This window comes from Oncorhynchus kisutch, linkage group LG11, assembly GCF_002021735.2.
Source record: "Oncorhynchus kisutch isolate 150728-3 linkage group LG11, Okis_V2, whole genome shotgun sequence".
NCBI lineage: Eukaryota > Metazoa > Chordata > Actinopteri > Salmoniformes > Salmonidae > Oncorhynchus > Oncorhynchus kisutch.
The window spans coordinates 58,201,500-58,225,853 of NC_034184.2; the positions used below are offsets into that span (position 1 = coordinate 58,201,500).

The 24,354-nt window shown below is 42.3% G+C and overlaps 1 protein-coding gene across 10 annotated transcripts in view; it reads right to left on the minus strand.

Moving 5' to 3' along the window:
- Positions 1–24,354, minus strand: part of dnajb6b (DnaJ heat shock protein family (Hsp40) member B6b) — a 48,416-nt gene that overhangs the window by 16,446 nt on the left and 7,616 nt on the right. For 7 of the 10 annotated variants that reach the window (XM_020494841.2, XM_020494842.2, XM_020494839.2 and 4 more), the window contains exons 2-5: positions 13,796–13,911; positions 6,818–6,927; positions 4,902–4,964; positions 4,407–4,517 (exon numbers count right to left, since the gene is read on the minus strand). In XM_020494841.2, the coding sequence (XP_020350430.1) occupies positions 4,407–4,517; positions 4,902–4,964; positions 6,818–6,927; positions 13,796–13,860 (349 nt within the window). In that variant the 5' untranslated portion in view covers positions 13,861–13,911. Of the gene's footprint in view, positions 1–4,406; positions 4,518–4,901; positions 4,965–6,817; positions 6,928–13,352; positions 13,548–13,795; positions 13,912–18,403; positions 18,494–24,354 lie in introns of those variants that run through there. The other 3 variants (XM_020494840.2, XM_031835959.1, XR_004211700.1) reach the window with 3 other exon arrangements.

Here is a 24,354-nt window from a genome sequence, read left to right on the forward strand (position 1 = left end):
TCTATGGATTTCACATGACCGGGAATACAGATATGTATGTTGGTCACAGATACCTTAAAAAAACAAAAAAGGGCGTGGATCAGAAAACCAGTCGTAATGTAGCGCGACACATCTCCTTCGCATAGTGTTGAGACTGCTGAATGTTGTCTGTGGAATGTTGTCCCACTCATCTTCAATGGCTGTACGAAGTTGCTGGATATCGGCAGGAACTGGAACACGCTGTTGTCAACGCCAATCCCAAACATGCTCAATGGGTGACATGTCTGGGGAGTATGCAGGCCATGGAAGAACTGGGACATTTTCAGCTTCCAGGAATGGTCTACAAATCCTTGCAACATGGGGCTGTATATTATCATACTGAAACATGAGGATGTCAGCAGATGAATGGCACAACAAAGGGCCTCAGTATCTCAAGTTCTCTGCGCATTCAAATTGCTTAGATAAAATGCAATTGTGTTGTTCATTGTCCGTAGCTTATGCCTGCCCATACCATAACCCCAACGCCACTTGGGGCCCTCTGTTCACAACGATGACATCAGAAACCGCTCTCCCACACGACACCATACACGCTGTCTGCCATCTGCCCAGTACAGTCAAAACAGGGATTCATCCGTGAAGAGCACACTTCTCCAGCGTGCCAGTAGCCATCGAAGGTGAGAATTTACCTACTGAAGTTGGTTACAACACCAAACTGCAGTCAGGTCAAGACCATGGTGAGGACGATGAGCATGCAGACGAGCTTCCCTGAGACGGTTTCTGACAGTTCGTGCAGAAATTCTTCGGTTGTGCAAACCCAGAGTTGTGTCAGCTCCGTGGGTGGCTGGTCTGACGATCACGCAGGTGAAGAAGCCGGATGTGGAGGTCCTGGGCTGGGCGGGGTTACACGTGGTCTGTGGTTGTGAGGGCGGATGGATGTACTGCCAAATTCTAACGATGTTGGAGGCAGCTTAAGGTAGAACAATTAACATTAAATTATCAGTAACAGCTCTAGCGGACCTTCCTGCAGTCTGCATGCATATTGCACACTCACTCAAAACTTGAGACATTTGTTTCATTTTGTGTGACAAAACTGCAGATTTTAGAGTGTTGTTTTATTGTCCCCAGCACAATGTGCAACTGTATAATGATCATGCGGTTTAATCAGCTTCTTGATATGCCACACCTGTCAGGTGGATGGATTATCTTGGCAAAGGAGAACATTTGAGAGAAATAAGCTTTTTGTGCTTATGGAACATTTCTGGGATCTTTATTTCAGTTCATAAAACATGGGACCAACACTTTACATGTTGTTGTTGAGAATAAATACATATCTATAAATTGAGCTGGCTCATTCACTGATGTCGTGTCCCCATTCCCCAAAGGGTAAAGTGCATTAACCTTCAGACTTTTTGGAAGGAAATGTCTGATACATCAAATCATATTTGAGGGGTTTTTGTTTCAACCGGATTAAAAAAATTTAATAAAAGAGTTCAATCATTTACAGTATCACATCATCATCATTCAGAGGTTTATGTTATTCTTAACCAGAAATGGCTGCAGTAGTCACATGGGAGACCCTCCCATAGGGACAGACGTGATTGTGCTGAGAAAAATAGCTGCCCTCCCCGTTAGAAAGAAAAATCCCCTGCTGCTTCCGCTCTCCAATCCACCACACAATGTCAGAATTCATTTATTAATTGGATCGTTTATGCATGAGGACCCTGAGGACTCAGTCACACTCCCTCTCCCCTTAGAAAAGGTCCGTATTAAACCCAGCAGCAAGCTCTCCATAAAGCCGCCCTCTAATCCTCTCTGTATTCTATTGTGCATCTCAAATGGACTGACCCCCACCACAATGTGGTGACCCCCCCCACCACAGGAGGTCTCCACTGCTACTGGAACTGGGGCTGAGTCCTAAATGGCACCCTATTCCCCATATAGTGCATTACTTTTGACCAGAGCTCATGACTATGGGCCCCTAGTCAAAAGGAGTGCACCAAGTAAGGAGAAGGGTGCCATATGGGATGCAGAGGAGCATGGAAGATGTTTCTAACGAGGCTGGTCATAATATAATTTATGATCTAGAATTAAAACCCTTCTTGTTTATCTCGGTGTCCCTTGATGTGACTTAGTTATGTCGTTAGGCGAGGATTTAATGTAGCAGGGTTATTTATAATATAATGGACTTGAAAATGGCCTTTGAAAGCTATTGCTAAACGATTGCTAAACTCAGCCAATATTCAGTGACTTGCGGTTACGGAAGGTGTTGTTTTGACCAATGGGAGACGTGTTGTAGTAGGGAGCCTATTGGCTCAGTCAGTGGTGTAAAAGCCGGCATCTGCTCAGCGAATGAGAGCGAGGCATCCACGGTTCACCCACAGAGCTCTAAATATGGAGGCGAGCCTCAGACAGTGGACGGATATGAGAGCCTACATCATTCAGCTGGAATGCTTTCAAAAATAGCTTCTGTATTAAAATAAGACCAGTTGTAATAGCGTCAGACGCATGTGTCTGTGTGTGGAAACGCATGTGAAACAGGGGAGAGGTTACAATGATACTTGATGAATGTGTGTGGTGTAGGAGTATGCAGGAAGCTCCGAGGTTGATACATATTATGCGAAAGCAACCTGTAAAATGTTACGCATTTTAGCGTAATCCGATTACAATATTTTTGCTGGTAACGTAAAAAAAACGGATGTTTTACATGATTATTTTTCAAATCAGATTACATGTAACTTCTTGAACTGTACTGTTGGTTAAGGGCTTGTAAGTAAGCATTTTACGGTAAAGTCTACACAAATAAAGTTTGGTTTGATTAGTTCGTTTTTTTGTAATCATATGTAGTCAGTTACTCCCCAACACTGCCTACTCCCTCACTATATAGGGAATAAGGTGCCAGTCGGGACGCATCCAGAGTGCAGAGGACAGCTGTTGCTGTTTACTTCCATGTTGGCAGTGTCCAGCAGCAGCATCAGACAGCATGTCCTCAATGCAGCCGGTAAGAGGATAGTACCTGCTAGGCTGATGGCATGGAGCACCACACTATGTTCCTGGCTTAATAGGCGTCCCTGTTTGCTCGTAAACTTTACATTTTAACCCAGACCATCTAGGCTATCCAGTCTGTGGTTGGAAGCGTCTAAAAGGATGCAATGGCAGTTTTTTTTCTTCTTCTCGAAAGCCAGTTCTATGGGTAATGCAGTACACACATGGTGATTGTATAGCTGGCTGTCATTATGCAAGCTGGTGCTGATGGTTTGTCAGTCAGTCACTAGACACAGCAGCAGCTTAGGGTCCTGTGAAGACTAGTAAAACACACGAGGGGTTAACTGACTGCTAAAGTCCTGAGTCACACCCAGGCTACGACAGTTAGGCTAGACGGGACCCTGAGCACAGTCCTGGCTGCCTCCAGGGAGGGATTTTACTTTTTGGTCCACTAGCCGCAGTGGTTGCCCAAATTGACCAGATACTCAATTTGTTTACAAGCCACATTTTTTGATAAATCACAGAAAACGCATAGAATAGCATATATTGAACGGTTTTCAAATTGATTTCAAAGAACAGACAGCCAGCCAGACCTATTTCAGCAGGCAAGGTCTCCATCGCTCTCGATATCGTTTGAACCAGATATTGAACCTATGCTGTACCCCCAACCCACTTTCACAACTGTAGCATTGAGATTCTCTCTTCCGGAGCTGACACACTCTCAAAGAGTTGTAGTTTTAAATGATTTTATTCTTTATTACATGTGGGCTTTGTATCAAACAATAAACTGCTCCCAAATGCGTGTGACCCCCGCCAATGTGGCTGGTAAGAACAGACAGCAATTCGTTGGTGGATGGTGTTCATTTCCCACCCTGGCTACCTCACTTACCCCTAATCAGTCTGCAGTGTAGCCAGTTCTGTACAACTCTCTGTAACAGCTACATAAACACGACGGTCAGGCAGGCCAGCAAACAGCCCAGACGCTCTCATCCAGCCAGCAAGGTTGACCCAGATCGGCACACAATTAGTAGCATGTCCACAGGGGGGTTAAGAACGTGAATCTAGTTGTGGGTATAATCGACAGTGAAAAGTTTGGGACTGTTCAAGGAATTAAAAAGCGCAGATCTCGCACGAGGCAGCGTTGAATAATGTAATCTCAATTCCTGCATCAGTTTTGGTGATCAAAGCCGTATGGGTTATATCAACAGTATAGCGATAGATTCCTATTGAATATTATCTACACAGGGATAAGCGGTTACGTCATATCCAAAATTGAGCCAACTTGGATGAATTGTACATAATAAAAGTAGTCAGAGAGACAGAGCGTACCAAAGTATGGCTCCATCCTCAATCACTCTATAGAATAAGGGAAATTGCCATTGGTGTCTCCGGGAGCTAGGCTCTCTCTGGGCATTCTCTGGCCTCAGTGAGAGGAAAAGACTTACCGAAGAAATCGGCAAATGGATCTCGACCTCCGAAGAATTCCCTGAAGACATCCTCGGGGTTACGGAATGTGAACCCACCACTGAAGTGATCACCGTTGTGATAATGCCCTCCTGGAAGAAACAAGAGAATAAGAACATACCATGAGAGTTACTGAGCGATGGAAACATATTCCTGGTCCTTCAGTACATGTGGTGATCTGAACATAGTTCAATTACTCGAGGGAACTATGAGGGTAACATGGCACTACGAGGCTTAGTTGACAGCTAATGGTTTTGAGTCCTCAGAAAAAAAGTATTGCCCAGTCAGGTTTATGGTAAACACACTGAAGTTGACCCCATAGAGCTGTACATTGGTAGAGGCATGCTAGCTAGCTTTGTGTGTCATTTCAGACATTGTGTCATTATGTCATAATACTGTATCATATAACATACAAGTTTAACCTCTAGATTTCCTAGAGAGGCTCTACATATCAAAACATGAAGAGTAACATATACCTCTGCCTCCGTTTCCAGCCAAGCCTTCTTTACCATACCGGTCATACTGGTTCTTCTTGTTTGCTAGGGATACGAAGAAAAGGAGGGATTAAAGAGATCTGAAACTGTCAGGCAATGGTCACTGTGGATGTGTCCCAAATGACAACCTATTCCCTATGGGGCACACTACTTTTGACCAGAGCTCTATGGGCCATGGTCTGACCTCGGTCAAAAGTAGAACACTATGGTATAGGGTGCCATTTAGGGCACTTTGAACTTGACAAAGTGTCGTTTCTGTTCTCCATTTAAATGAGAGAGCGCTGCGACCTTTGGATAATAATAGCTTCCTGGATATGAAACAGATCCTGCCTCATTCTCATAACTTGATACACGAGGTACATGTGAAATGGCCTTAGTGGCTCCTTATTAATACCTGCTTAGTTATAATGTATACACAAATCTATTGACTTGATGCTTGCTTCCAAATTACACACAATGTTTTAGAGTTCACATTCAAAGAGTTAATAAAACATCAAGCGCAATCTCAGTCTTAAGACCCTTTCTTCTACCCAATGAGAAAAATACATCATTTCAATGGCAAAACTGGTTGAAATCACGCCTTTTCAACCGGTCTTAAAATACTGTCTCCTAAGTCTTAACATCCTTCCTCAAAGACCTCTGTCTTCCACCTGTGCTCTTCTTTCACTGATAGGTTACAATTCTGTCTCGGAGGTGAATGCTGGGAAAAGGCCCAGTCAGAAACCCGAGAGTGTACGATGCAGACAAACCATTGGACAACTGGGCGAGAGCGTGGCTGTTTATGCCTATTTTCATGAAAGTCATAAATGACCACCCCATAACTTGATAGGCGGAAAAAAAGTGAAACGACAAAAAGAGCGACTACTTAAAGGCTTATACGAGAACCAAAAGAGGAAAGTCGATGTTTAAGTGTGTATACTCCACAGCACAAACGGTCCTGACGTGTGCTTTGAAGGGAAACAATTACTGGCCTGTTGTTAGCTGCTGTTGCTGGGAGAGCAGGACATAACGGGGACAAATAAATCGAGACAGTACAGTTCTCAGTTGTGCTCACAGGCCTACAACTGCGTCCCAAACGGCACCCTATTCCTTATGTAGTGCACTACTCTTGACCAGGGCCCGTGAAAAGTAGTGCACTGCATAGGGAATAGGGTGCCGTTTAGGACACAGATGACGTCTCAGCGCTGTCAAGTACATAGATAATTTTAGTCCTGTAACAGACAGACAAAGGGTTATTTTCAATGTGGACAAAGACAATAGTTATGGTGTGTTCACCATCTGACAGCAACACATGACTGGTCATATGTTTGGGTGGAAACAAAGAGGTGAAAACATCATAAAGACACCTAGGGTGATAGGCTAATGTACCTTTTGGGGGGATTTTAAGCAGTCATGTAATCTGTATAGCAGAGAGATATCACTAATCAAGAAGACCTAGACCTCATGAGTGCATGCTATGTAGCTAGTCATCCACATCGTACAATTTTACAGGTTGCAGTCGTATCATGTTACACATTTTAGTGTAACGGGTTCTTGTAACGTTTCGAAAATGTACACTGACCAGGTGAAAGCTATGATCCCTTATTGATGTCACTTGTTAAATCCACTTAAAAATCAGAGTAGATGAAGGAGAGGTTAAAGGATTTAAGCCTCAGACATGGATTGTTTTTTAGTGTGCCATTTAGAGGGTAAATAAGCAAGAGAAAAGATTTAAGTGCCTTTGAACAGGGTATGGTAGTAGGTGCAACGGTTTGGTTCAAGAACTGCAACGATGTAGTTTCACGCATATATATATATTTTTTTTATTACAACCGGATGTGGTAATGAGATCCGGGATTCGTGACATGTGCATTAGCGTTTGCATAATGAGGAGTCTTAGGTGGAGGGGGGAATCTTACCGTCTGACAGGACCTCATAGGCTTCTGAAAGCTCTTTGAACTTCCTCTCTGCGTCTTCCTTGTTGTCTGGGTTCTTGTCTGGATGCCACTTTAGTGCTAGCTTTCTGTACCTACAGTGGGGCAGATTACATATTTTACTACATAGAAATAGACTCGCATGCACAGACATGTAAAGCCCAAAGATACTACCGTCAGTTCTCATCTAAGGAGATTGGTAATCTCACCATTCATTTCATAACAAATAACAACTACGTATAACTGTCAATATGCCACATTGTTCCATGAGTAGTAATTAAATTGAGAGGCAATCTTTATCACTCGCTGATAGAATTGTGGGTTGACGACCGAGGGCTGACCAGGAGAGTGCAATTATCAATTTAACAGATAATTGCTCAAACTGTTTGCTGAATTGCAAACAGAGGATTTAAAACAAAAAGATTCAGTAGTCCGATTTCATCATTCAAATTACACAACCATCTGTGTCGTGACACTTAATTGGAAGACAAAAAAAACACAAAAACAACCAGAAGTGCAGGCAGAGCAGCAAGGTGTTTAAGGCTACTAGCTCAATTCTCACCCACCAAGCAAAAATAAATAAATTTTTAAAAAATTAGATACTTTTTTTTATCTAAGGGAGGCAGTGTAAACTCCATGACTCTGCAGTCCAGGACAGCGGCTTGTACTGATTCAGCAGTTCTCTCAGACTAAGCCAGGCCTGCAGCAGACAGTGGCTACGTCCCAAATGCATCCCTATATAAAATAAAATGATATTTAAACCTTTATTTAACTAGGCAAGTCAGTTCAGAACAAATTCTTATTTACAATGACGGCCTACCAAAAGGCAAATGGCCTCCTGAGGGGATGGGGGCCTGGGATGAAGAATGTAACATAAAATATAAATAGGTCAAAACACGCATCACGACAAGAGACACCAACACTACATACAGAGAGACCTAAGACAACATAGCATGGCAGCAACACAACATTGGTAGCAGCGCAAAAACATGGTACACACATTATTGGGCACAGACAACAGCACAAAGGGCAAGGTAGAGACGACAATGCATCACGCGAAGCAACCACAACTGTCAGTAAGAGTGTCCATGATTGAGTCTTTGAAGAGATGGAGACAAAAACGGTCCAGTTTGAGTGTTTGTTGCAGCTCATTCCAGTCGCTAGCTGCAGCGAAGTGAAAAGAGGAGCGACCCAGGGATGTGTGCGCTTTGGGGACCTTGAACAGAATGTGACAGGAGGAGCGGGTGCACCACCTTTGACCCACACTAAATAGAAACTAGGGTGCCATTACGGACACAGGCACAGACACTATGGAGGATGGGCCTGACTCAGAACTCCTCCATAAGACTGCATAGACCACAGAGTAGGGATTTATCCTTTTATGACAATATATTCTGCTGAGAAGGAGCATGCAGACCTCGGGCCATAGGAGTCAAGCGTCTCTGTGGAGGAGTGCTGATCTAGGACGAGGTCTTCCCTGTCCATGTAATCTTATTAAAATGGTGATCTAAAAGGCTAAACTGATTTTAGAGCAGCACTTCTACTCAGACGCTGGATTACATACGGCCCCTGTAAAAAGGGTGTCCAAACTCACCTACAGGTGAAAGACAAAAACAAAAAAGGAAAACATCAAGAGCACTGGTGGGGTGCTTCAGGCCCGAGGTAAACCCCATCTTGGTCGTAAGGCAGCAGTCTCACCTGAAGGCAGGGCAGGCCAGCCAAATAGGAACGATTAGTCGGCTGCCGGGGGCTGCAGATTGGCGTGGGGCGGCATTTCCCGAGCTAAACTGACCAAGACTTGCAACACACATACCTTAAAGAATTCAGCCCCAAAACAATGTAAATTTCTCAGTCAGTGGCATATGGGTTACTTAGGTGAGCGCTGATGCCGCCCCATGATAAGCAGTAGGCCTAACCACTTTGTCAAAGGGCAGGGGAGCAAATTATTATCCATGCCTAGCGTGCCTCTCGACGGTGTTGTTGGAGAGAGACGCACCGCTGCGTCGCACCACAATGTTCCGTTAAAAAGAAATTGACCGTAAATCATGTAGCCTACGGTACAAAAAAGTGCAGTTTTCTGTAGCCTACAGGCTAGAGATATATTTTTGACGATGTCATGAGACAGATACTTTGTACATCATGCATGTTTCTCCGATCAAATAGCTAACCTGAAATGGTGTCCCAATCAAATAAAAATGTGCTTCGATGTGAATATGACATGTTAACAAACACCGCTAAAAACAGGAAAGGTCAAAGTTAAATGGACAATATCTGGAATTGAAAAATCAGGCTCCTCACAACTGCTGTCCAGGAATTTCAACCAATGATGTATATAAAGCCTAGATTGCTTTCTATTGGCCATTGAGTCTTAGTAACCACCGGTCAGCCATATTGGTACTCCCCAGTAAGAGCAGTGGTATTGGAATGCTACAGTATTTCAATTAAAACGTTTCAAAAGACAAAAACACTAAGGAAAATTTTTATATATACTTATTTTTTTATTTGTATGTTTAGCTAAAATAATATAAGTAAGCCCTATGCATTAACAAGTGTCAAAAACGAACGTAGACATTAATAAATGCATTTGTAAAGCTTCCAAAATCTTTTTTACAATGGCGGAGTAAAATGCAAAAAACATCATCCACTTTGACATAAAATTGAGATTTTATCCATTTTAAATTCAGGCTGAAACAACTAAATGTGGAAAAAGTAAAGGGGTGTGAATGCTTTCTATATACAGTACATGACCAAAAATATGTGGACATGTGCTCATTCCAAAATCACAGGCATTAATATAGAGTTGGACCCCCCTTTGCTGCTATAACACCCTCCACTCTTCTGGGAAAGCTTTCCACTAGATGTTGGAACATTGCTGCGGGGACTTGCCACGAGAGCATTAGTGAGATTGGGCACTGACATTGGGCAATTAGACCTGGCTCGCAGTCGGTGTTCCAATTTATCCCAAAGGAGTTCAATGGGGTTGAGGTCAGGGCTCTGTGTAGGCCAGTCAAGTTCTTCCACACCGATCTCGACAAACCATTTCTGTACGGACCTCGCTTTTTGCACGGGGCATTGTCATGCTGAAACAGGAACGGGCCTTCCCCAAAACTGTGGCCACAAAGTTGGAAGCACAGAATCGTCTAGAATGTCATTGCATGCTGTAGTGTTAAGATTTCTCTTCACTGGAAATAAGGGGCCTAGCCTGAACCATGAACAACAGCCCCAGACTATTATTCCTCCTCCACCAAACTGTACAGTTGGGCACTAGGCAGTGAGGCAGCTAGTGCTCTCCTGGCATCTGCCAAACCCAGATTTGTCCGTTTGACTGCCAGATGGTGAAGAGTGATTCATCACGACAGAGATGTGCTTCTACTGATTTTAGGTTGGTGTTTGGCTGCTGGGACATGGAAATCCATATCATGACACTCCCTGACGTTGCTTCCAGAGGCCGTTTGGAAGTGGGTAGTGAGCGTTGCAACCGAGAACGGGTGATTTCTATGCGCTATGCACTTCAGCACTCAGAGGTCCGGTTCTGTGAGTTTGTGGCCTACCACTTTGCAGCCGAGCCGTTTTTGCTCCAAGACCTTTCCACTTCACAATAACAGCACTAACAGTTGACCGGGGTAGCTCTAGCTGGGCTACTGACTTGTTGGAAAGGTGGCATCCTATGATAGTGGCATGTTGAAAGTCACTGAGCTCTTCAGGAAGGACATTCTACTGGCAATGTTGGTCTATGGAGATTGCATGGCTATGTGCTCAATTTTACACACCTGTCAGCAACAGGTGTGGCTGAAACAGTCAAAACCACTCATTTTAAGGGGTGTCCACATACTTGAGTATATAGCATACATCATTGGTGGGCTAAATTGGCATGATAATCAGTGGGCGGCAGAACAGCCAGGACCGGGCCTGCATGAGAGAATACAGGTACAAATACTTAAGTGCTTTTCCTGTGCATTTTTCAGAAGAGCTTCTGTCTGCAAACTACTTCATCCTGTAACTAACTGTCACAGAGAGGTGTAAACAGGGGTTTTCTTGTTACTTTACTTGACTGACTTTGTCCCCATGGGGAAATGTTGTTGCAGTGTCATGTACACATTTAAAGTGCGGTTTAAATACAAAACAAATTGACAATACAACAGTTACACACCAATAAAAAGAGACTAGCTTGCTGGCCTTACTGGGTCGATAGGACCATTAGCCGTAGCTATTTAGGAGGGATATCACACCTGGCACAAATTGTCTAGTTATTTTTTCATGCCAAGGGATGCCCCATGCCTGCACCTAGAGGGGAGTAGTTCAAAGTCCAGGTACAAGGGGATTTTGTGAGCCTTGCGGAGTGGCCTGACCTGAAAGATCTCATCCAGGCCTGTCTGACTCCAAGTACATTGCTTGCTGTGGTGATAATCCTTCTCAGCATATTTCTCTGGCTGACAGTGGCATTGCCAAACCAACAAACAATACAAAAAGATTTTAAAAAAAATACTCAATAAAGGATGTGTAAAACAGAGTCAGTATAGTACAATTGACATTAACAGCCTACATGACCAAGGCGGCTAAGGCCCTATTCCCACTACGAGATATGAAGGAGAGTCTGAGGAGCGGTATGGCGAAAGAGAATTTAACTTTACAATTCACATGACATTCTTGCCTTGCGGCTGGCAACGCAACATTCTTGGTCCGCAGCTCAAATTGACTGTAAATATCATAGTAGCCACTATCCAGTAAACAAACTATTCAACAATGACAGACTTTTCTTCTAAAACATTAAAACGATTGAATAATGCAACCAAACCATATTAAACAAATCAAAATCATGTGCAGACAATTGCTACAGCATGTCTTCATCACATAACATTATCCTATCCAAAAAGAACGATTAACCCTCTCATACAAATATAAAAAGTACACCTTACATAAAAAAAAAAAAACTGGCTTCATTTTTATCAATATAACGCAAATCATTGCATGTGGTAAAAGCAAATTGCGACTGAAAAACGTGGATAAATCGGTGAATTCCCCACGACAAGCTGTTTTATATGGAAGCCCATAACCGCCACCAATTATTTTTTAATAAAATAACTCATTTTTTTCAACGTGCACAATAAAATACTACAGTCTGATCAACTGTAGCCTACCGATAACAACCACAGCTGCAGGTAACCTAGAGAAGCCCATGCGCTCTGATCCCATAGGGGCCAGGGGAAATGTAACACCATGTTTTTATAGCCTAAGCAATGGATATATAGCCTGAAATAGGCAAACGTTTTTGTGTTCGGAGAAAATGTGAATGTGGTTGATAATCACATGTCGGGTGGCTAGGCCTTTTTAATCCAAAATGGTTGACTGGGATTAATCATTCAAGACAATAGTGATGACAGTGTAGGAGTATCATGTTTAATGACTGATATAAAAGGCCTACATGATGCAACCCTGCATACGGCGATCTCAACCCTGTTAGAGAGAGACAACTGCAGTTGAACAAAAACTAAGGGGTTTTCATCCTCCCTGGGACAGGAGTTTTATGTTTAAACAATATGACCTGATATAATAATCTGGTCACCATCAGAGCCAATATAAAACATATTTTTTTACAGCTGGTTTATTACTACATTATATGCTACAACTAAGGTTCGGAGTTGGTTATGTTAGCCTGCTACCAGATAAGGAATCGTTTTACGTGGCTCAGTGCAGCCGGCAGCTACAGCGTCAATTTCAGAATGGTAGCCTAGTGGTTAGAGCGTTCGGCCAGTAAACGAAAGGCTGCTAGATCGAATCCCCGAGCTAACAAGGTAAAAATCTGTCGTTCTGCCCCTGAACAAAAGCAGTTAACCCACTGTTCCTAGGCAGTCATTGTAAATAAGAATTTGTTCTTAACGGACTTGCCTAGTTAAATACAAGGTTATTTTTAAAAATTCAAATGTAGCAGGCTGTTACTGCAATTTCAAGTTAAAACTTAATAAAAATATGATTCAAATATTAGGAAAATGTCTATTAAGTAGTATACTTTTCAAAAACAATGCTCTGCCATTACCATATACACCGTAGGTGTGTTAGCTTAACGAGACAACTCTGTTTACACTGCCCTGCTTCAAGGGGAACAACTGTCTGGCGAGTGTCATAAACTACCTCCGGAGGTAGAGGTCGAGATGTAGTAAGCGCACAAATGTACATTTGAGTAATATGTGTAACAGACTATATTTTTACAGGAAGTCTATTAAGTGCGAAGAGGTTCCAAGGTTGAGGTAAAGCAGTTCAAATTGGCAGGGTTAGAAGTGGGTAGCCCAGTGTATCAGAGAGATGGGGTTACACAATTGACCTAGTCAGCGTTGAAACTGAAAGTGAAAAAACAGTTCGCTTGTGTTTAAAAGACCACTTCTCGGTTAATTTAGTGACTTCGACGGTTATGTTACCATTGTATTCAACACTTAAACTGAAAAACGAAAAGAGAGGAAAAACTCTCCCTTCACAGTGGAGTCGGTACTAACTTAAACCCTAAAAATAAATTTAAAAAGCATACCTTAGATTCCCAAGCCTAGTAGCACAAAAGGGCAGATCGTCATCTCACAATCATACCGCGGTTTTAAAAAGAGGGGTGCGCGTGTCCGTCATTCACAACACATTACTGGCAAAACGACACGCGTGACGGTTCACAAAATACAATAGGAAACCTTGGTCACGGTGCGTGAGCGGGGCTGCTCAGTGTGTCTGCCGGTGTGTGAGCATGCAGGAAGGTTTGCGACAGCGGTACTCAGCCAGGTTACAGGAAGCGGAGTGAGAAGAGTGGAAACTTTCTAAAGCATTAGCGGTTAGCGCTCTCTCCGTTTCTCCTCCGTTTCTATAATTAGTCTACTACATCCTAAAAGAGTGTCCCACACTACTAAAGTCGACATGCGTGTAAAAAAATAAAAATAAATAAAAATAAATTTAAAAAAAGAGGCCATGCCGAACACGGGTACTCACGCTTTTTTAATGTCCTCGGCCGAAGCGTTTCTCTGGACCCCTAAGATCTGGTAGTATTCTGTCATGGCTGTTTTTCTCTGGTTCCTTCTTCTAGACAGCTGTCTTCAGCCGTCGCTCTGCAGAGGGAGCAAAGGCGCCGTTAAAAAATAAAAAAAAACACAATGTGGAGGAACTCAATGAGGGGAAAAGCACAACAAAGTGGGGCCGTGACAGAGGCAGCCATGTGTGACAGCTAAGAAACCTCCCCTCCCTCCAGGCCCAGTGGGGTGAGGATAGAAAGGGGGGGGGGGGGGGAGCAGGGTTTCACAGGGTGGCACAACTAAACAATGTAATCAACTGCCCTTAAAATAGAGCCCTCTTGAGAGCGAGCGAGAGAGAGAAAGAGAGCGCAAGAGAAAGATGAAAGAAATGAGGGCGAGCTGGGGACAAGACTTAAGCTAACATTAGCTCTAACGTTACATACTGATGGGATAGAGTGGATACCCTGGCCTGCCAATATAAGTAAGAGTGAAAGTGTGATTTACGATTGCATATGAACGAATGAAGATCTGAAGCCACAGCCAAAACGCCCAAGTGACCCCTTTTCCATAAGCATTTCTTTACTGATATCATAGGCGGCCTGGAATACCAGGCGAAACATGCCCAGATATACAGTACTTCCATCCCATACAACTCTTCCATTTCTTCGCTACTGAATGTGGCCAATGAGAGGCAGCTTTGAAAAGAATAAACTCCAAAGTGGATCTCTATGGGACGTCGTCTTCCCCTGTCAATTTACAGCCCCAGTAGTCATCTGCATGATCCACCAGACAGCGTTAACACTCCCGTACCACACGTTCAACCCCCACTGACACCCCAGTCACACTGTACACCCTTTATTCATTTCACATATTAACGGTCCAATTACAACTCAATTAACATACAGTATCTATCACTGACAACTATTGTCATGGGGAAAATTCCTAAAATCCTCTTTAAAACAGGTTGATTTCATGCAAAAGTGGGTGTGTGTGTGTCTGACCACTTTCCAAACATGTGAGAGTTGTAACATTAGGGACAGATCAAAATTTACTGGAGGGGGGGGTTCCAGAATAGGGGAAGTCCATCTTTTTTTGTGCTGGCTTTTTGTGTGGTTATTTAAAAAAAAAAATTAGGCACAGGGGAGGGTAGTGTATTTCCCCTCATGGTTTACATTCTCTCGTTTGGAGATTTTACTATAGAATTTCTTCCATACTAGCCAGGTTTCCTCATGTGCTTGCATGTACGTCCCCTTATATGTTTTGGCACTTCCCTTATGCTTTTCTGTGTGCTAACTTTTACTATACCACAGTATACCTCAGTATAATCTACCAGTGTAATAGTATATTCAGCAAAGGTGGATCGTTTGTCCAGATCTGCAATAGGCTAAACTAGCATAATACCACATATAAAACGCATTCAAAGCCGCATCCATTTTTAATATGAATCCACTACAATAAATAGGAATAGCTGATAGGCAGCAGAGAGGCCAGGTCCCTCATTGCGCATGAAATAATAGTGAAGACAAGAGACACGCGGCTCGAAAAGCTCCCCTATTGATCTTGTTTAAGGACAATACAAATGATCCTACCTAGACTAGCCTGCAACACAATGAATAATTGCATTATTGTTTTCAAGTGAGTACAAAAATTCTACTCCCAGCTGCAGTGAAAATGTCATTTTCAATAGCGGCGCAAAATTCCTGTGATTTTAATATTTCATTTGGATCGGTTGTGGGTCTAGTCGACAGTTTATAAGGTCTAGAAAGCCACCTTAGCAGGCCAGTCTGGCTGTATTTTTTTAAACTTTTGATACAGAGACTTGCTGTCTGTTGCAGATCATTATTCTCCCAAGGCGTCCTATAAAAATAATAATAATGAGGATGTGGTCACATATGCTCCAGGCAGGCCCAGTTATTCAGGAAAGCTTAACTTAACTCTGCCTCCTCTCCAATCCGAGCGGCTATTCCTCACGCACCCGAAAGCTTCAATGTAGCCTTCATATTTAGAAATTCACTTTTAACATGCAATCTGCAACAATTTCAAAGATTTTACTGAGTTACAGTTCATAAAGGAAAATCAGTAAATTAAAATAAATAAATTAGGCTCTAATCTGTGGATTTCACATGACTGGGAATACAGATATGCATCTGTGACCAACAGATTTTTAAAAAATCAATTTTTTTAAGTAGGGATGTGGATCAGAAAATCAGTCAGTATCTGGTGTGACCACGATTTGCCTCAAGCAGCGCGACACATCTTCTTCACATAGGATTTGATCAGGCGGTACAGTTGAAACTGGGATTCATCCATGAAGAACACACTTCTCCAGCAACGTCAGTGGTCATCAAAAGGTGAGCATTTGCCCACTGAAGTCAGTTACGATGCTAAACTGCAGTCAGGTCATGACCCTGGTGAGGACAACGAGCACACAGATGAGCTTCCCTGAGACGGTTTCTAATGAAGGCGAAGAAGCTGGATGTGGAGGTCCTTGGCTGGCACGGTTACACGTCGTCTGCGGTTTTGAGGCTAGTTGTACGTACTGCCAAATTCTCCAAAATGACATTGGTGGCGGCTTATGGTAGAGAAATTAACATTAAATAATCTGGTAACAGCTCTGGTAGACATTCCTGCTGTCAGCATGCCAATTGCACACTGTGTTGTGACAAAATGGCAGATTTTAGAGTGCTGTTTTGTTGTCCCCAGCCCAAGATGCACCTGTGTAATGATCATGCTGCTTAAATCAGCTTCTTGATATGCCACACCTGTGAGGTGGATGGATTATCTTGGCAATGGAGAAATGCTCACTAACAGGGATGTAAACAAATCTGTGCACAACATTGAGAAATAAGCTTTGTGCGAATGGAACAGTTCTGGGATATTTTATTTCAGCTCATGAAACATGGGACCAACACTTTACATGTTATATTTAGATTTTTTTTTTTTGTGTAGCAGCAGATGAGATATTTCCTAGAATGTATAGAGCATACAAAGTATACCTAGTGGGTGTATATAGGGTGCCTAGTGGGTACTACAGGGGGTATAGGAAGGGAAACCTATAGAGAGCAAGAGCTGTGTTTATCGAGTGTCTCAGCGTTGCCTTCAGATCAAAGATTAAGATGACCTACACAGGGAGGGGCCTGAGTCTAGATCCGCACTCCTACTCCGAAATGCTCGATGCATACGGCCCCTGGTCTAACAGGAGAGCCTTCACACAACACCGGGAGAAAATCTGCATGATTTCTTTACTGTGGCCTCACACTGTTCAACACTTAATGAAACATCCATGACTAAGTAACAGTCATAACGCGACTAGGTCTCTGCCCGAGGCCTGGTATTCCCGGTTTATTTGGAAATCACATCAGATGTTTAAAAGAGTACAAATGGAGCATTGTGAAACAAAGAAAGTTGAGAGAGAGATCCAATACTCCAGTCATCAAAACAGGACATGCCCTATTGAGCAAGATTACCAGGTAAAAAGTGCATAGCTCATGGTGCATACCTCCCGATAGTACATTGTATCTGCTGAACGGCCACGTGGCTAACAGACAGGCAACTTTTCAATGGTGGATCTTTTGTAAGGGTTTCTATTTCTATGTAGCCCAATGGAAGTCCCCGAGACAGCAGATCTCAATTGTAGATGGCCAGAGCAGAGAGGACAGAACTGAAGTAAAGCGCTATGCTCTCGAGTGCATGTCCTAAATGGCATCCTATTCCCTATATAGTGCACTACTTTTAACCATGGGCTCTGTTCAAACGTAGTGCACTATATAGGGAATAGGATGCCATTTAGGACATAGCCTTGAGTACCTTACTGTAGCAGTTAGTCTGTTGTCGCATATCAAAAATAAATAATTACTAAACTGTAGTCACGGTCATACGATCCATACTAAACCATAAAATGTTGTTATTCCAAAAGCTATGAACCTGCCAAATGTTAAATCCTGGCTGAAAGAGAGTGAGAAACACACGCTGCATGTACACAGGCAGCCAGTTTATTATATTATTTTCACTAATTGGTCTTTTGACTTCAGATCAGATCAGCTCTGAAAAAGATCAAATGCGATTTGTCAAAAGACCAAATAGTGGTAAATATATCAAAATTGGCCTGGCTGTGTAAACGCAGCCAGAGAGACAGATCTGTTTACATATTAAATCGACAGTGGGAGAATCTCTCTGCTGTTTACAATGGCCTTCAAATGACCTTAAAAACACAAACTTCACTTGTCTTACACTAACTGACATAGCTTACAGTAGATACACAAACCAGGTAAACAAACACCATTACTCCACAGCACACTACTTATGGGTCAAATCAGCCTGGTCCTCAACTAAACCTGAAACCGTAGAGCAGCCCAAGTTCTTCAAAGATAGACGGAGAAAACACGACCAACGAAAGTCGTAGACATGTTCAAAGCTAATAGCCATGTCTACTATATCAAACAATACTTAACAAAGATAGAAATACGGCATAAACATATGACCCCAAGCCCAGGTTTAAAACAAACTGATACATGAAGGATATTAGTCAAGTAATATGTTCTTAACCACAAACAAATAATGAAATCAACTTTGTAGAGCATTCAGTTACCAGTTCCACTGGGAGTCCAGTTGTATCCTGTTTGTTTGTTTGCTATTAATAACCTCTGTGCCCTTTTCTGCTCTGTTAGTGTATGTGAGTGTGTGTTTTTTTTTGGGGGGGGGAGGGGCAGATGATTCCTCATGCACCTCCTGGTTGGCAGTGATGGTAAACTTCTAGCAGGCCTGGTCAGTGTTGCTGTCCCAGAGCAGGGGATTACACTCCTCTCTTCATCCTACACTCTTTCCCTCTCGTTTATCGTTTTCCTTCGCTTGCTCGGTCCTTTCCCTCGTTTCCCCCCTCGCACCCTTCCAATAGAACTAGATCATGAATAGGAGTCATGCTCAATAGACATACAGATGAGCACAGGACCTATATTCATAAAATGTTTCAGAATTTAACTGCTGATCTAGGATTAGTCTTGGCATTTAGACCATTGTGAATAAGATATCATGGACAGGAGAACTGATTCTAGATCAGCACTCCTACTCTGATATTGCCCTGGCCACTGACCCATCTCACAACTCTTTCTCAACAATCTCAATGTCTTGACTCAAGGCACATGTACTGCAAGTCTCCCTCATCCCTCATGTCCGTTCTAGCTAATGGATTAGAATACTGTCGGTGTTTGACAGCTACCTGTGCGAGTGCACGGCTGAGCTCTGAATGTGGGTCAATCAATCCCAATGCCTCAGTGCATCAGATCCCTACTCAATGCAATGATCGATGCCATTCGTTCGACAGTATTGAACTGTTACAGTGGCCAGGCATAGAGCTAGACTGCTGACTAATGGACAGGAAATGCAAGTCATCACGACCAATTAGTTTGGCATTGTTAGAGAGGGCAAAACAAAATGTGCCATGTTATTAGATGAATGGCCAAACAGTTGAGTTATAATAATGTCACAAGTTCATAAAGTGATGCCCTAGACATTACCTTAGTCAAATGCAACAATCCTACAATAAAGACAGAATCAGCAGTAGGGGGAAATGGCGCCACAGGCCGCCCCACCACCATTGCTATTATTTTTGTTGCCAAGCTGAGGATCATCGCGCAGCATTGTAAAAATTGACGATGTCCAAGTGGTTCTTGGTTGCCGAGTTTAGGTTTAATGAATCAGTCTGTGGTACCGTCTATTCACAATATCAATTATCCCAGCTATACAGAGTGGTGTTGAGGCTATAGAGTATTTGTTTAGAATTACATTGTTTACAAACAACGGGGATGAAGAAAGCTTATATTTTGGGTGCTGTTGGGGTAGGACATTTGAAAAAAAGCTCATGAGGCATTAATGACTGACATTCTTCAAGAATAATGAGATACACACAGTCAAAAGTTGGGACACCTACTCATTCAAGGGTTTCTTTATTTTTACCATTTTCTACATTGTAGAATAATAGTAAAGACAAATCTATGAAATAACACATGGAATTATGTAGTAAGCAAAAAAAATCTAAATATTTTGATTCTTCAAAGTAGCCACCCTTTCCCTTGATGATAGCTTTGCACACTCTTGGAATTCTCAACCAGCTTCACCTGGAATGCTTTTCCAACAGTCTTGAAGGAGTTCCCACATATGCTGAGCACTTGTTGGCTGCTTTTCCTTCACTCTGTGGTCCAACTCATCCCAAACCATCTCAATTGGGTTGAGGTCAGGTAAATTGTGGAGGCCAGGTCATCTGATAGAGTGCTGCATCACTCTCATTCTTGGTCAAATATCCCTTACACAGCATGGAGGTTTGATGGGTAATTTTCCTGTTGAAAAACAAATGATAGTCCCACTAAGCGCAAACCAGATGGGATATCGCTGCAGAATGCTGTGGATAGTCATGCTGGTTAAGTGTGCTTTGAATTTTAAATCAAATCACTGACAGTCACCAGCAAAGCACCCCCACGCTTCCCAGTGGGAACCACACATGCGGAGATCATCCGTTCACCTACTCTGCATCTCACAAAGACCAAAAATCTCAAATTTGGACTCATCAGACCAAAGGACGAATTTATACCAGTCTAATGTCAATTGCTCATGTTTCTTGGCCCAAGGAAGTCTCTTCTTCTTATTGGTGTCCTATAGTAGTGTTTTCCCCCCACAATAATTCAACCATGAAAGCCTGATTCACGCAGTCTCCTCTGAACAGCTGATGTTGAGATATGTCTTACATGAACTCTGAAGCATTTGGGCTGCAATTTCTGCGGCTGGTAACTCGAACTTATCCTCTGCAGCGGAGATAACTCTAGGTGTTCCTTTCCTATGGCGGTCCTCATGAGAGCCAGTTGCATCATAGAGCTTGAGGTCTTTTGTGACTGCACTTGAACTTTCAAAGTTCTTGAAATGTTCCAGATTGACTGACCTTCTTGACATAATATGGACTTGGTCTTTTTCAAAATAGGGATATCTTCTGTATACCACCCCTACCATGTCACAACACAACTGATTGGCTCAAACGCATTAAAAGGAAAGAAATTCCACAAATGAACTTAAGGCACACCTGTTAATTGAAATGCATTCCAGGTGACTACCTCGTGAAATTGGTGTGCAAAGCTGTCATCAAAGCAAACGGTGGCTACTTTGAAGAATCTCTAATGTAAAATGTATTTTGATTTGTTTAACACTTTTTTGGTTACTACATGATTCCATGTGTTATTTCATAGTTGATGTCTTCACTATCATTCTACAATGTAGAAAATAATAAAAATAAAGAAACCCTTGAATGAGAAGGTGTTTCCAAACTTTTGACTGTATGCAAATAAAAGGTATACATTGTTCTCAGAATTTTGTCAATTCTCCCGCGACACCATTTTCACATCAGGTGACCCCACATGGGGTCGCAACCCTTAGTTTGGGAACCGCTGATGTAGAGTAAGGAATTGTTGGCAATAGATAGATGCAGTTCAATGCATGATTAATATAATTCACAAACACATGTCTTGGTAGTTAAAGAAATATTGCTATAATGTTGTAAAATCACAGCTGACCTGGAACATTGCTTGGTTCCTCCACCCATTCGGGATGCACGGTTTCAGTTTGAATTTATGTAGCAAGCTAAATACACGGAGCCTAACGTTAGCTAGCTAGCTGTAGCTAGCTGCTGGGAGGATGTTGTCATTGGACGAGTGGCCGACTTTGTCCCGCCATTTTTTGTGTGTGACTAGTTAGATACCGTATGCAGGTGTAATTTGGTGAACAAGCAAGAAATGTGAATCTCTTTGCTAGCTAGCTATGCTGAACAACTGTTACAGTTAGCATATCTCTTAGTTTTGATTCAGAGAGTTTGGATTAAATGCGGAAGACAGATTTCAGTTGTGCAACTGACCAGGTATCCCCTTCTCCTAGTTGTCGGTCAAATGCATTTGGCGTCGATCAAATGGGCGGGCAGGCAGGCAAGTTCGCATTCAGTTGTCAAAACGCGAATTGGGACAATAATGCATTGGCAGGCACAGCCTGGTCTCAGACTAGACGTAACATAGTAATCCGGGACACCCAAATATGTTACGTTTGGTATGGTTACATAAGACAGATGGTTAGGTCATGGAAATTCAACACAGGGACACGCAAAGTTAATATTGAAATGAATCATTCCTTATTAACAGCAAGCTGGAGAGGTCAAACTTAGTTGCATAAAGTACCGGTCTGAAGTGAGCTCCCTCGGGTTAGTCCAGTTAGATCTCCTATATACTGCTTACACAGACAGGTCATATTTGCATGATTTTTCTTATTCATTATTCACAATTAATATATCACTAACGTTTGGTTCATGCATGTGACCGACCAATACCTCACTAGGCTTCTTCTCTCAGAGCAGAGACCTTGAAACTAAGATAACACCTTCCGTTCTCTAAACAATGTTCTGGGTGTACTGCCAAATTGCAGATACTGATAGTGAGGATTCCTCCCATACACATTGTCACTTGCATGAACATAGAAAGAAAATTTATTTATTGGGGACAATGCAACATCAATGTACAGTCCAGTTTCACAATTCCTGACATTTAATCCTATTAAAAATTCCCTGTCTTAGGATCACCACTTTATTTTAAGAATGTGAAATGTCATGATAATAGGAGAGATAATTATACATTTCAGCTTTATCACAGCTATATCACATTCCCAGTGGGTCAGAAGTTTATATGCTACCAAATACTAATTGAGTGTATTGCCTTTAAATTGCTTAACTTGGGTCAAACGTTTTGGGTAGCCTTCCACAAGCTTCCCACAATCAAGTTGGGTGAATTTTGGCCCATTCCTCCAGACAGAGCTGGTGTTACGGAGTTAAGTTTGTAGGCCTCCTTGCTTGCACATGCTTTTTCAGTTCTGCCCACACATTTTCTATGGGATTGAGTTCAGGGCTTTGCGATGGCCACTCCAATACCTTGACTTTGTTGTCCTCAAGCCATTTTGCCACAACTTTGGAAGTATGCTTGGAATAATTGTCCATTTGAAGACCCATTTGCGACCAAGCTTTTACTTCCTGACTGATGTCTTCAGATATTGCTTCAATATATCCACAATTTTCCTACCTCATGATGCCATCTATTTTGTGAAGTGCATCAGTCCCACCTGCAGCAAAGCACCCCGACAACATGATGCTGCCATCCCCGTGCTTCATGGTTGGGATGGTGTTCTTTGACTTGCAAGCCTCCCCCTTTTTCCTCCAAATATAACGATGGTCATGATGGCCAAACAGTTCTATTTTTGTTTCATCAGACCAGAGGACATTTCTCCTAAAAGTACGATCTTTGTTCCCATGTGCAGTTGCAAACCGTAGTCTTGCTTTTTAATGGCAGTTTTAGAGCAGTGGCTTCCTCCCTGCAGAGTGGCCTTTCAGTTATGTCAATATAGGACTCGTTTTACTGTGGATATAGATACTTTTGTACCCATTTCCTATAGCATCTTCACAAGGTCCTTTGCTGTTGTTCTGGGATTGATTTGCACTTTTTGCACCAAAGTACGGTCTCCTAGGGATGAACGAACACGTCTCCTTCCTGAGCGGTATGACAGTTGCGTGGGCCCATGGTGTTTATACTTGTTCATCTGTACAAACAATCGTACACATGGTACCTTCAGGCATTTGGAAATTGCTCACAAGGATGAACCAGACTTGTAGAGGTCTACATTTCTTTCTGAAGTCTTGGCTGATTTATTTTGATTTTCCCATGATGTCAAGCAAAGAGCCACCGAGGTTGAAATATATCCCCAGGTACACCTCCAATTGACTCAGATGATGTCAATTAGCCTATCAGAAGCTTCTAAAGCCATGACATAATGTTCTGGAATATTCCAAGCCGTTTAAAAGGCACAGTCAACTTAGTGTATTTAAACTTCTGACCCACTGGAATTGTGATAGAGAATAATAAATGAAATAATCTGTAAACTGTTGGGAAAATTACTTGTGTCATGCACAAAGTAGATGTCCTAACAGACTTGCCAAAACTATAGTTTTTTAACCAGAAATGTGTGGAGTGGTTCAAAAATGAGTTAATGACTCCAACCTTAGTGTATGTAAACTTCCAACTTCAACTGTAAATTTCCCGCAGTTAGCCAAAAGCTAATTTGCACCCGTAGCCTCTGGGCAGGTAAGGGCATTTACACAGCCACTATACAAATACTCATTAAAACAATAGAATTAAATATTATTGGATGTAATGTAATTGTAACACTATCATTATCTGAAGAAAATAAAGAGGTGGCAGAAGAACAAGTGCCGGGAGGGAGGGGGTGGTCAGTGTCCATAATTGATATAGGCTTGTTTAAAATAGTTCATTTGTGGTATCAGGTTGATTGTAGAGGTCTGCACACTGCAGACAAAAAATGCATTGAGATACCGATCCGTCATCAACATGCCACTTGTGACAAAAGCTACAGCTGAAATGTCATTGCCAGAATCCATAAATGAAATTGTGTAATGAAACATGTGTAACTGTTTGAAGCAAAGGTCTTAAGCCGTGGTTTTACAAATTGGAT